General features: G+C 32.2%; 1 protein-coding gene across 3 annotated transcripts in view; it reads left to right on the forward strand.

Annotated features, from left to right (window-relative positions):
* The window catches only part of LOC134706666 (uncharacterized), a 54,423-nt gene that overhangs the window by 18,097 nt on the left and 21,142 nt on the right, over positions 1–15,184 (forward strand). For all 3 annotated transcript variants that reach the window (XM_063565795.1, XM_063565796.1, XM_063565797.1), the window contains exons 16-23: positions 197–267; positions 774–838; positions 3,298–3,445; positions 4,282–4,399; positions 4,953–5,047; positions 5,543–5,614; positions 12,101–12,207; positions 13,422–13,494. In XM_063565795.1, the coding sequence (XP_063421865.1) occupies positions 197–267; positions 774–838; positions 3,298–3,445; positions 4,282–4,399; positions 4,953–5,047; positions 5,543–5,614; positions 12,101–12,207; positions 13,422–13,494 (749 nt within the window). The remainder of the gene's footprint in view (positions 1–196; positions 268–773; positions 839–3,297; positions 3,446–4,281; positions 4,400–4,952; positions 5,048–5,542; positions 5,615–12,100; positions 12,208–13,421; positions 13,495–15,184) is intronic.

The following is a 15,184-nucleotide window of genomic DNA, read 5'->3' on the forward strand; positions in this document are numbered from 1 at the left end:
CCGGTACATGTACTCATAAAAGGTAGTTATATAGTACCTGCATTATTTGCCTTCAATAACTCAACCAAAATACAGTATTTAAAAATATTTTATTTGCCTTAGTAAGATTTAAAAATGTTTTAAAATGTGCCGATTACATGGTATGAGAGTGTAAAGCTTGTTATATGATAGTGTAAAGCTTGTTATTTGATTGTAGGAGAGGATGGGACAGAGGCCTCATCTGCAGGTCAAATGGAAACTTATCTAGGGGTCAGAGGAGAGAAAGAGGTGAGTACACTTCATCTGCAGGTCAAATGGAAACTTATCTAGGGGTCAGAGGAGAGAAAGAGGTGAGGATAATGTTTAACAAGACCGTTAAAAACATCATAGTGTTAAATGAGAGAAATAGGAAAATAGACTTCATCTACCCACACACATATATATTGTAAGGGATAGAAAGAATTATTATTTTGAAACCTATCTTGGTGTCAGAAGAAAATTGAATAATATTGTGTATAAAAATAAAATTGAGAATAGAAATGGGGAATATGTCAAGAGACAACAACCTTCGGAAAGAGTAGACATCAGTCGGAGGCCACCAATGGGTCTTCAACACAGCAGGAAAATCCTTCCTCCTCAGCTGGCCTCTAAATAAATCAGCAGAACCAGTTGAGTCTGATCATCACAGTCAATACACACTATTGATCCCATCATAATAAGATTCACACTTGTTTTGTGTTGGCATGATACAAATTAAGTTGAGTATAAAGTAATATCCAGTGTCCTTTTTACAGGTTATTGATGCAGTGAGGAAATGCTGGGCTTCAGGGTTCACTTATCAAGCAGTGCAGTATAGAAGGTATTTTAGGAAAAACAGACAAACCGGGGATCTTGCGGGTTCCAATTATCAAGGATTAAGGAAAAATTGCAAATTCATGAATACATGATTTGGTGGTGATTTTGTAATAGTCTACATGCAAACCTATATTCTAATTGGTTGAATCATTTGAATTCATGTTTCACCTTTACCTATTAAACCACGAATATTGGCATCCAGCAAATAATAATGAATCCACAGTAACCCAATGTTAGAGTCTAATGAAGTGAGATTGATATATAGAAAAATATAATAAACAAAGTAAATTAATTTATTATTAAACTAAGTCATAGAAAGTCATTTAATCAAACTTTGATTAACAAAGAACATTTAAGAACTTCAGTTAGAAGTAAATACATAAATAGTGTTAGTGAAGATTTTCTTTCTATCATTTCTTCAGTATATAAAACAGTTATTAGCCATTGCACAGAATCATGATAGAAAAACATTATACTAAGAAGACCTTTTTTGTGCAACAATTCTATCTGTAACATTGAAACTTCACTAAATTAAATCCATGATCATAATGAACAAAACTGAATATTGATATATGAAACAAGAGGAAAAAAATGATAGAAAGAAAAAGAATTAAAAAGAGATCTCATGTCACACCTTAGAATTTGATAATTTGTTATACCCCCACTTTAAAAAAGTTATGGTATACTGTTTTACCTCTGTCTGTCCATCCGTCTGTCCGTCCCTCCGCTCGCCCATCCGTCAGTTCCTCAGTCAGTCCGCCAGTTGGTCTGTCTGTCCCATGAATAAATTTAGTCCTATTTTCCTTAGAACTACTTGACAAGGATTTATGAAATTTGGTTTCAGGGTTAATATTAGACAATTATACTGTGGGATGCATTTTCAGATCCATCACTCAACAACTTCCTGTTTACCAAACATATGTATCAATTTACATATCATAGCCAAGTTGAAAATCTTTGCACATTTTTCTGAAGAACTACAATACAAGGATTTCTGGCCGGTCTAGTCACGCTACAGTAATTCCCTATATAAGCAACCAAATTTTTTTCCAAAAAGACGGGGGGGCCTGGCCCCTCTTTTAATCCGGCTCTGAAGAATACAGATTTATTTGAGATAGTAACATGTACCAGTTTTGTAATGCTATAGAATGATATGGTTATAAATCTGGACAACTGAAATAGATAATAAGAATATGATGAATTTCTAAAAGTCAACCCTAATGATCCTCTACATATATGTCTAGAGGGGTTGGGGTTGGGGTGTACTTCCATACTTAATTGATAGGGGGTGCCACTGTTTTGTTACCTAAGTAACCTAACTCTGTTTTATATTTCAAAAAGTTATACCTTTTCATATATTGGGAAGAAGAAAAAAAACAAGTTACCTTTCCCGTATTGATATGGTTTCATTTGGTTTTATGTAAAAGAGGAATATTTAAGTGTCAAAAGAGAACAAAATGGTTGATAAAGACACAGCGAGAACACCAAACAAGTTGACAGTCAAATAAGTTGCAGGAACTTTATTGTCCTTATCATATATATCTGTTAGTTTTCTCAACTTTTCACTTATTTTAAGCTTAAAAAGGTGAACTTTTCCAGAAGCACTTCCTATCACCTTATAATAGAAGTGTCCTCCTCCAACCCCAACCCCTACCTGAAACATAACTATTGTAATGGGTATAAACTGACATTTAAGAACACCCTTTAATACATGTGTCTGTATCTATTTATTTTAGATAATTAATTTTAAGATTTTTTAGCGCTAAATATTTGTTCTTGACTTTATATTATTCTTCTTGTCGCCGTTAAGTGATACCCCACCTAGCACTAGATGCACAATCTGTATATACATGTATCAGCAATACCTGGTGTCTTGTTTTGTTTGTTGATGTTTAAATATTGCTTTTCCCCTTAACATTTACTTTGGAGTTTGTTACTTTTTACAATTTCCATCTTAAATTGTGTTTCTGTTGCAAAATATTTAAAATTAAATCTTGTAAACTAGAAAACTAATTGCGGTTGCCATGGGCACAGATGTGTTGCTGGGGAGAAACAACAGTGAATTTGGCAAAAATGTGCATTTAATAATGTAATATTTAAATAGTATACAAGTGTAATTTTTCACTACATGCTAGACAGGTTTAATTTCAAATATAGATATATTAAAGCTGTATAATAATTATATTTTATGACTTCAACTCCGCCATTATATTGTTTGCTAGGCAACAGAAAAAACGAGTTAGACCCAAAATTCAATTATTTTCAGAAGGTCTATGGTATAGACTTACAACATGACAAATTAAATGAAATTTGGGGGTGGGGCCGAAAATGGCCCTTATAGCCCCTAGTCCTTTGGTTTCAGGGTTTATATAAGTCAGCTATATTCTAAAATGGGTTTTCAAATTCATCACTTCCTGTTTACCTAAATATTTTGGCAGGGGTAAAACTTGCTTTCTTTAACAGAATGAATGGACAACACATCAAAGTGTGTGTAGGTGTAGTTATACAAGAAATGGTCAAATCAGAAGTGTCTGGGGTTTTGTTCACCAACCATCCAGTTACAGGCTCAGCCAATCAGATTACTTTAAATGCATCATATGGATTAGGAGAGGTGAGATTTAATATTATGAAATATGCATCAAAAGAAATTTGCATGTTGAACAAATCATACTTGATTGATGGTGTGAACTCTGGGAAATAAATTTTTTTTTGAACTCAGTTTCTCCCAAATGATGGCAACAACAATCTCCTGCAAGGTCTTTTGACAGATGAATAGGATACTGGCTATTCTCAGTTGATACTTGAAAATGAATATTTCATTTAAATTCTGCACTTGAATCCATTAGTAAAAAAAATAATTAAGATGAATTTTTACACTTTTTCAAGAGCCCTGTCTCAATCTGGCAATTGCAACATGTTCCTACCTGCAGACATTCTCTTGTTTTGAATATTGTTTTTATGCCCCACCTACGATAGTAGAGGGGCATTATGTTTTGTGGTCTGTGTGTCCATTTGTTCGTTGGTTTGACCGTCTGTCTGTTAAGTCTGTTTGTTAGTTCATTCGTCTGTCTCACTTCAGGTTAAAGTTTTTGGTTAAGGTAGTTTTTGATGAAGTTAAAGTCTGATCAACTTGAAACTTATTATACATGTTTGGTATGATATGATCTTTCTTATTTACACGCCAAATTACAATTCTTACCCCTATTTCATTGTCCATTGAACTTAGAAAATGAAAATGCAACTTTCAGGTTAAAGTTTTTGGTCAAGGCAGTTTTTGATGAAGTTGAAGTCCAATCAACTTGAAACTTAGTATGCATGTTCCTTATGATACAATAAAATTAGATTTTTGACTCCAATTTCACTGTCTACTGAACATAGAAAATGTTAGTGCAATTGGAGCATCCATTTACTGTGTACACATTCTTGTTTATATATCTTTTTTACTAGTCTGTTGTATCAGGAAAGACAACTCCTGACAGTATTTTTGTAAATAGATCCTGGGACAATCAGTTGAGCATTGATGAGAAAACATTGGGTGAAAAGCAAGTAGCTATGTCAATCAAAGGTATTAAAATTAAAATGATAAGTGTATTTTCAAACTTATGAAATTTACATATTACTTATTTGGATATTCAAATAAAAAAAAAATCATTACACTAGCCCCAGTTTAAGTCTGTACTAAATGGTTTATCTCAATCTAGATTTTCTAAGGTACAAGGCACTTGAAAAAAAATACTATTTACAACTTTTGTTTCTATCTTATATTTTAATATTACAATGGTTATTAATATTTTGAAAAAAAGTAAGTGATTTCCAATATTGACTTCCTGAACTAAATGCAAAAATATGTTTGAAACTTGAGTATTACCTAGAATTGAAGTTATAGACAATTTTATCCCTGCTTGTGCATGGCAATTTTATTTAAAAAAAACATATTTGCAGGGTTAGATATCAAACCTTTTTATTTTATTTTTATCTCATTGGCAAGAAGCATCAAAAAGTTTACCACAAAAACAACTGTCTTGTGCAGTATGCCTGTTTTTTTCAAATATGCAGTTATTTTATGTCCGAATATGTGTAAATACAGTTTTATTAGAAAGTTTTCTGTATTATTTCAGATGGTGGAGGAGTGATAGAAGAAAAGATAGATAAAAAGAATACATGTTGTATGACAGATGAACAAATACTACAACTGTGCTATAAAGCTATACAGGTACAGTCACATTATGTTGTATCAGAAAAATATTGCTGTACCTAAAAACCACTTTTCTGAACTCTGTATACCGACTTTTCAACAATTTTAACTATATATATAATTTTTGTCAGCTAAAACCACTTTTCTGACCTCTGTATACCAACTTCTCAACAATTATCTATATATATAATTTTTTGTCAGGTAATCTTTTTAGGATGAGTTATACTGGTAATCAGTCAAGTAAATAAAAAAAAAACTAAAAGAAGCAAAATTAATCTGACAAATTTTACAAAGTTTACTGTTTTGAGTTTTCTATTAAGACAAAAGTCATCAGAAAAAAGGTAATTTTTCTCTCAATTTGCAGAGTTTGTAAGTTTGATTTTACTTCTTTTAGCTGCTCTAATTTGATCGAGAACTGTAATGTCCTGAAAACATTAAATACTCTGGAGTCAACAGTTGATTAAGATTAATTATAAATGTAAAAATTGATTATTTTTTTTAATTGTTTTACAGATTGAGAATTATTTTGGTAGTCCTAGAGATATAGAATGGGCAATGTTTGGTGGAAAGTTCTACTTACTGCAGGTACATAATATATTAACCACATTAAGTTATGTTTAATAAAAATATTGGTAATGTTTCTGCATCTGGATGATAGTAAATGATCTTTTTGATAGACATTTTTTGATTTTTTTAACTGAACATAGTGGCATCATGGTTCATAACATACATTTCAATTTTGACTGAGGACTTGGTGATATGTCTAGGCAGTCTTAGTACTGCACCACTAGCCTGTCAACATTAAGGAAGTAATTTTGAATCCAGCATGTGACAGGTTTGTTTGACTCCAATCTTAATGGACTAGGATTTATAGTTTTCCAACTGAAGTTTGTTGATTCATTCTTGGCTCTCTTGCATCCACCTATAATAAAATCTGACCACTATTTTCAAAGGTTCAAAAGAAAAAAAATAATACATGCAACTTATTTACCTACCATACCTTCTTCATAAACAAATATAAAGACATTTGAAGAGGGATCATGAATTGCTCATCAACAGGAACCTGCATGATTCTTACAAAGACCGGTACTTAATTAGTGCTACAGAACTGAAAGTGATGTTGAACATCAATCAATTATTCAATCATTCTCTTGTTTAAGAATTATGCTGCAGGGTAAGATATCTGCACAATTTTTTTCATATTTCATACACCATAAATATTTACTCTGAATACTGTGAAAGTACTTTTGTTCGTGGGGTACCAATTTTCATGGTTTTCGTGGGTGACTTTATCCACGAATTTAAGTGTCCAACGAAATAAAACAACCTTTGTCCAAATCAAGACATTGAAAGATTCCCATTGGTAGGTTTGACTACTGATATGATTTAGAGAATATATTGAATAACACCAAATCTGAGAATACTTTTATAGCAGTCACACTCACAGAACTACAACCGCATGCAGGATTATACCCATTTAATAACCTAAACTGTACAACTTTTGATCCTTCAATTATCATAAAAACATTTTTGATCGATGAAAGTCAGATTTTCCGCATTGGTATGCTAGTATGATAAAGTGTTCATTTTATATCCTCATAGTTCTCGTACATATGGGAAATAATAATTTCATGCTAAGCTTGATTTTGGTAAGAATTTTTTGACAATTCAAGATACGTTTATAGCACTTGTTTATGTTACTGTTTTCTATAGGTGACATGTTTATGGCCTAATTAACACCTTTGATGGTCTTTAATCTGTTGATCACTTTATCATGGGTTAATTAGTATTATCACAACGCTTTACAGGTCAATGTTTACTTTTCAATTTCCTCAATCCAGACTATTTGTAACCTTCATTTCTAGTCTTTAATTTAAAATTTTTTTTTTTTTTTGGAAAACTAAAATCCAGGAATTTAAAAACCCACGAAAATTGATACCCACAAATTAAAGTACTTTGACAGTATATTGTTTGTTTTTATTTTATAGCTCTTAAAAAAGCCACAGGATTCTTATTTATTATTTAAAAAAAAACTATATGCATATATTCATATATTGAAGTTTGCATGGTGACCCATACTTTTTATTACATTTCTGAAAAAAGCATACTAAAATCTTCATTTTGGCTAAGTATAAGAAAATTCTGTCTCAAAACATATTTACTTATGATCTACCTTAAGTTAAAATATTGCAACTTACCCATTTGAGGCTTAGACCTTTTTTTTGTCCTTTCATTGAATAAATGTGGGGTTTAAGAAACTCCTGTTCAATTTTTAGCTTGTTAGCTCACCTGGCCCAAAGGGCCAAGTGAGCTTTTCTCATCACTTTGCGTCCGGCGTCCGTCGTCCGTCGTCCGTCGTCCGTCGTCCGTCGTCCGTCGTCGTCCGGCGTTAGCTTTTACAAAAATCTTCTCCTCTGAAACTACTGGGCCAAATCAAACCAAACTTGGCCACAATCATCAGTGGGGTATCTAGTTTAAAAAATGTGTGGCGTGACCCGGTCAACCAACCAAGATGGCCGCCACGGCTAAAAATAGAACATAGGGGTAAAATGCAGTTTTTGGCTTATAACTCAAAAACCAAAGCATTTAGAGCAAATCTGACATGGGGGTTAAAATGTTTATCAGGTCAAGATATATCTGCCCTGAAATTTTCAGATGAATCTGTCAATCGGTTGTTGGGTTGCTGCCCCTGAATTGGTAATTTTAAGAAAATTTTGCTGTTTTTGGTTATTATCTTGAATATTATTATAGATAGAGATAAACTGTAAACAGCAATAATGTTCAGCAAAGTAAGATCTACAAATAAGTCAACATGACCAAAATGGTCAGTTGACCCATTTAGGAGTTATTGCCCTTTATAGTCAATTTTTAACCATTTTTCGTAAATTAAATTAATCTTTTACAAAAATCTTCTTCTCTGAAACTACTGGGCCAAATTAATCCAAACTTGGCCACAATCATCTTTGGGGTATCTAGTTTAAAAAATGTGTGGCGTGACCTGGTCAACCAACCAAGATGGCCGCCACAGCTAAAAATAGAACATAGGGGTAAAATGCAGTTTTTGGCTTATAACTCAAAAACCAAAGCATTTTGAGGAAATTTGACATGGGGATAAAAATGTTTATCAGGTCAAGATCTATCTGCCCTGAAATTTTCAGATGAATCGGTCAAAAGGTTGTTGGGTTGCTGCCCCTGAATTGGTAATTTTGAGGAAATTTTGCTGTTTTTGGTTATTATCTTGAATATTATTATAGATAGAGATAAACTGTAAACATCAATAATGTTCAGCAAAGTTAGATTTACAAATAAATCAACATGACCGAAATGGTCAGTTGACCCCGTTAGGAGTTATTGCCCTTTATAGTCAATTTTTAACCATTTTCCGTAAATCTAAGTAATCTTTTACAAAAATCTCCACTGAAACTACTAGGCCACAATCATCTTTGGGGTATCTAGGTTGAAAAATGTGTCCGATGACCTGGCCATTCAACCAAGATGGCCGCCACGGCTAAAAATAGAACATAGGGGTAAAATGCAGTTTTGGGTTTATAACTATGAAACCAAAGCATTTAGAGCAAATCTGACAAGAAGTTAAATTGTTAATCAAGTCAATATCTATCTGTCCTTTTTCAGATGAATTGGACAACTGGTTGTTGGGTTGCTGCCCTCCAATTGGTAATTTTTAAAGAAATTTTGCTGTTTTTGGTTATCTTGAATACTATTATAGATAGCGATAAACTGTAAACAGCAATAATGTTCAGCAAAGTAAGATCTACAAATAAGTCAACATGACCTAAATGGTCAATTGACCCCTTAAGGAGTTATTGCCCTTTATAGTCAATTTTTTACAATTTTCATCAATTTGGTAAATTTATGTAAATTTTTACCAAATATAGTTCTCTGTTACTAATTGGCAAAGTCTATTATAGATATAATTGTAAGAAGCAAAATCGTTCAGTAAAGTAAGAACTTCAAACACATCACCATCACCAAAATACTATTTTGTCATGAATCCATTTGTGTCCTTTGTTTAATATGCACATAGACCAAGGTGAGCGACACAGGCTCTTTAGAGCCTCTAGTTTTTTTCTTGCTGTGAGATGGGCTATTTAATTTAGTATTGAAAATGATTAATTATCACAATAATACATCTATCACAGATATTGGACAAACATCATTGTTGTTGTTACTTGTCCTTGCCAGCAACAAATGTCATTTGAGACTAAATCAGTTATCACCTTTTATATGAGGAAGGTGTTTTTAACACCTATGGCATCCTGGTTAGGACTGTTATAGAATTGTTGCTTATATATATACTGTTTGTGCTTGTACTATATTAACAAATGTCATTCTTTTTTTTAGTATTTGTCTTATTTTATACAATTTTGTAAATAAAAAAAAACAAAGATAGAAATATTTGTTTTTGGTATGAGAATTTTTAATATTATTTTTACATAGCTTTTATATAGCACCTATCTAATAAACATAATACTCTAAGCGCTTAACATATAAAATTGAAAGAAAACAAATATCACAATACATACACTAATAGCAATTATATATATATAGATTCTTACATTGATACCAGTGGATTATCGGATTTATCCAATCGAGATAGTTAAATTATCAATTTTAAAGTCCGAGCAGCCTCGGTAATCCACAAGCAACTATGTAAGAATCTGTTTCTCTAATGATTAAAAAGACATTTTCTTTTTTTTTAACCGAAAATCCCCTTCGAGTGCCTTTCACATTGCAAGAAGTTGTCAATTTCATTAACACCTGTTATCAAATGTTGATTCATCAAGTTAGCTAAAAAGGTCATGACCCTTAAAATCATCCAATGATCTTTTGAGATCACCAGCAACCACACGTTGATTAAATTTTTGTATACAATGGGTTTGGAAAGGGATAAATTTCCATAGAATTAGAGAAATATATATATATATATGAACATAAGAATAAAACAGAAATTAAAAAGAATAATGATGTAAATCAAGAGCATTGAAAGGGGAAATATATATCACAATGAATACCATTAAACATATAAAATATAAGTCAATCAAAAATTTAAAAAAAAAAAAATGATGAAAATTATAAGTATTTACATTCCCTGCTGTATATACTCAAGTAAATTCTATACAAATTTGCCTTAAAGGATAGGCCGTGTTCACATTAAACACGTTTACGTTTAATGTAATCTACACTAGTTTCACATAAGATTTGTCCACATCTATACACCTTGTTTAGTTACCTGTACATAAGATTTGTTCACACTTGTAAGCTATATGTCATTTAAATGTCATTACGTAGAACAGAACTCAAATTTTCGAACAACTTTTCTAGCAGTAATGGAACACAATTTGATTATAAAAAATATTCTTTTGCGCGAGAAAAAATTCAGACTAAGACCCCCCCTTTTTTGTCGAGCCTTCTACTTTAGTCGAAAAAGCAAGACTAAGCGATCCTACTTTCCGTCGTTGGCGGCGGCGGCGTACACAAATATTCACTCTGTGGTTAAAGTTTTTGAAATTTTAAAAACTTTCTTAAACTATACTGGAATTCTACCAAACTTGGCTTGTTTATGATCATAAGATAGTATCCAGAAGTAAATTTTGTAAAAATAAAATTCCATTTTTCCATATTTTGCTTATAAATGGACTTAGTTTTTCTTCAGGGAAACATTACATTCACTCTGTGGTTAAAGTTTTTAAAATTTTAATAACTTTCTTAAACTATCCTGGGTTTGTACCAAACTTGGACAAGCTTATTTATGATCATAAGATAATATCCAGAAGTAAATTTTGTAAAAAGATAACTCTATTTTTTCTGTATTTTACTTTTAAATGGACTTAGATTTTCTTCCAGTTAACATTACATATATACAGTCTGCAGTTAAGTTTTCAAAACATTTATTAGATTCATTTACTATCCTTGATTTTTACCAAACTTGGACAGAAGCTTCTTACAATCAAAAGATAGTATCAAGAGGAAAATTTATTGATATTTTTCCTCATTTTTGTTGAGCCTGCGATTTACAGCAAAAGTAGGCGAGACACTGGGTTCCGCAGAACCCTTACAAACTTTTTAAGTAAAGTGGTTGCTCCTTTAAAAAGTCATTTTGGATGATTTGCAGTAGTTGAAAGATGTCTCGACTACGCATTAAAAATATAGGCTGCATCAGCGTGCTTATAGACAAAGAAAAAGAATTGCGATGTTAAGGATCACTTCATTTCTATCTTTTCTGTTTGTTTCAAATTATATTTTTACTCCAAGGAGTATTTTGCAAAAAAGGAAGGAGTGATGTTTTTTGTTTTTGTTTTTTTTTGTTATTTCTAACTATTTTAACGGATCTGAGATACTAAACCTCACCCTTTTTCAGTAATGCATTTTTGAGTGAATCATTGTTTGAGTAAAGGCCAGTGGCAAATATTTCTGTCAGTGTGTACGTCCAGTCGATTCGGGAAGACCTTTTTTAAATGAATTATGTGTTCCGCAATAATGGTGGATGAGTCTTGTCTGTTTTGATATGGGGTTAATAAGGCTACGTAAAGTGTTTGTATAACAAATAAATATATCAAGTATAGACAAATATTTCTGTAAATAACTTTATTCATAAGTGTTATTAGTATCAATTTTATATAAAAATTGCTTCTTTTTTAAATATACATGGGAAAATAAGAGTTCTGAATGTCTAGTTTTGTGTACACTTAACCTACACAAGTCCTACATCGACTATCTATTGCATGTAGACAAAACATGAATTACACTACATGTAAACATTGAGTTTTATCAATGGGAACATAATTATGTTTAGTTTATGTGTGAGTTACACGAACACAACACCAAATTAAGGTCAATGTGAACACGACCATAGTTTATTTTGAATCTGAATGCTAACATAACTAAGTATTTGGTCAAATCATTACATGTATAGTTTTATTTTAACAATAGAAGTTTGCAATTAAATCATTGAAAACTCTAAAATTAAATTTTAATATATTTTGTGACAGTTGTAGTGTGAGCAATGCATGGGGTCCTTATGACATATATTCTTGTTTACCAATTTTTCAGGCTAGACCTATTACTGCTATGGACCATGAGACACATGAAGATATGTTACATGAGCTTGATGATCCTTTGGTTACTGGGAGGGAATTTCTCACAACTGGAAATATCGGGTATTGTTTCTTATGGAAATATATTACTTGAATACTAAATTGCAATAGGTCAACTATATAATAAGCATATATGGTGTATGGAATGACTGTAAGGTGTATATAAATTTCCAGTTTATCTGACCTTGACTTTATTTTTTTTTGGATCATGGTTAGTTTAAGTGATATTTGTAATAAAGCTTAATATTGAGAATATCAACATAAAATGAATGATCAGTAAAGAATGCAAAGTGCCAAACTTTTAAGTATGGGCACTTTTGTTGGTTTTTTAGTTGTTATTTTGAAAACTATAGGAACTAGGTTAAAGTTTAATCTGCAATAATGATCATGCAAAAAAAAGCATGACAATATATATCTGCTTTGACAATTTTCACAACCAACCTTTTTGGAGTTATGAGCCCTGAAATGTGATTTTTTTTGTTGATGTTTTGGTTTATTCATGTATCTTTAATAACTATAGAAGCTATGTTTAACTTGTTAATTGCAAAACTTATCAGCAACCCCAAAAAGTAACTACAGCATATGCATTTAAATGTCCTAATTAGCAAATTTGCAATTTTTTTCACCACATCAGCAATATTTGTGTGTTTCATGTTTTTTAAGTAGAAGTAATAAAATAAAACCAAATAATATGATGGACAATTGTCATGATAAAGTAACAATTAGACTCAGAAGTTGAGTTTTAATTGGAATACCAACCTCTTTACTGGCAGTTTTAATTGACTAGATTATACTTCACCTTTGAATTTTATAATAGAGTACACACTTTATTATACTACTCAATACACAATTTTTGATTTTGATGGTTTATGTTAGATGTTTAAAAATAGAAATGATTAATTTTATTATTAGCCTGTTACTTTTGATTTTTACCTCCTAAAAATTATTGTGAAAATCATGTCTCTAAGTTGAATGGTTCAGAAATTGAAAATGCAAATCATATCTGATAGTCTTAATTTGAAGCTTTGTTAGGGCCTTTAAACAGACATATTCCGCTGGCGGATCTAGAATTTTTTATAATTGAGAGCCCAATGACTGCCTAAGAAGGGTTCTACTCCAGTAATTTTTCATTGATTCCCTATATTATCCACCATGGGCCCCTCTAAGTCTTTCTATGTATTCAAATATTGTCAACTCGAAATTTCATGGTGGACTGATTATATTTTGTTTTTGTGTTTTATATTATCTAGATTTGAGAAAACAATTGTATTTTGCAGAGAGATGATGCCAGGGGCAGTAACTCCACTCACCAACTCAATATTTAAACCAGCTATTAACATTGCATTATGGGTAAGTTTAATGTATTAAATTGGTGTTAGAACTAAATGAAGTAAATCTCTGTGTGTTTCATTATACATGCATCACATGTCTTATGTTTTAGTAAAATAAATTTAATGCTGCAATATTTTCATATTACATAAAATTGAGAATGGAAATGGGGAATGTATCAAAGAGACAACAACCTGACCATAGAAAAAACAACAGCAGAAGGTCACCAACAGGTCTTCAATGTAACGAGAAATTCACGCTATTTTGGTGAACAAAAAAAAAGCTTTGGCTTGATCCAGCTCATGGTTGTTTATACATGTATCAAAATGATATCTGATGCCCTTGACCAAATGTTGATTTTAAAAAGGTCTGTGTCTTGGTTTATTTAGTATAGACACTGTTATTATAAATTCAGAGCTGCTTCAGTGGAAGAAACAAATATTTTAAGAGGCTAATCTTTAATTTTAGATTTGGTTTATCAAATAAATGTTTCTATGTACCGTATTTAATTAGGGCCTGCCTTTAGGCGGGTCGCCCTATAGTGATCAGTCTGTCCGTCCGTCCGTCGTACCGTCCGTCCGTCTGTCCGTCCGTAACACTTTCGTGTCCACTCCATATCTAGAGAACCATTATGATTTCATACTTTATACTTTACATGTATATTAACCACCTCCAGAGGGCGTGTCATGATGTATGTACAACTTCCTAGGTAAAAAAACTTTGGTTTCAGTTGACAACCCTGTATCCTGTGGTGAAGATCGTGTCGGCTCTATATCTTGAGAACCATTATGATTTCAAAGTTTATACTTGACATCCATTTGAACCAACACCAGAGGGTGTGTCATGATGTATGTACAACTTCCTAGGTCAAAGGTCAAGGTCAAAAACTTTGGTTTCAGTTGACAACCCCGTGTCCTGTGGTGAAGATCATGTCCGCTCCATATCTAGATAACCGTTATGATTTTATACTTAATACTTAACAGGATTATTAACCAACACCAGAGGGTGTGTCATGATGTATGTACAAATGTACAACTTCCTAGGTCAAAGGTCAAGGTCAAAAACTTTGGTTTCAGTTGACAACCCTTCGCCTGTGGTGAAGATCATGTCCGCTCCATATCTAGATAACAGTTATGATTTCAAAGTTTATACTTGACATCCATTTTAACCACCACCAGAGGGCGTGTCATGATGTATGTACAGCTTCCTAGGTCAAAGGTCAACGTCAAAAAAACTTTGGTTTCAGTTGACAACCCCGTGTCCTGTTGTGAAGATTGTGTCCGCTCTATATCTTGAGAACCGTTATGATTTCAAATATTATACTTGACATCCATTTAAACCAACATCAGAGGGTGTGTCATGATGTATGTACCACATCCTAGGTCAAAGGTCTGTCTGTCTGTTGGTCTGTCCATCGCTAACAAATTTGATCCACATTATATTTTGAGAATACAGCTGTTATTATTTCATACTTTATACATTTTCAACTTAACATATATATTAACCAACACCAGAGAATGTGTCATAATGTATGCATCCTAGGTCAAAGGTCAATCCGTCGGTCTGTCCATCCGTTCATTGTTCTTAACAAATTGTGTCTGCTCTACCTCTCGAGAACCGTTAATATTTCATACTTTATACTTGGTGGGTCATAATATATTGAAGGCATAATTCTAAAAATATGTGACAAATATCAATTGGGCAGCACCTT

Source organism: Mytilus trossulus, chromosome 2 (assembly GCF_036588685.1).
Source record: "Mytilus trossulus isolate FHL-02 chromosome 2, PNRI_Mtr1.1.1.hap1, whole genome shotgun sequence".
Lineage (NCBI taxonomy): Eukaryota > Metazoa > Mollusca > Bivalvia > Mytilida > Mytilidae > Mytilus > Mytilus trossulus.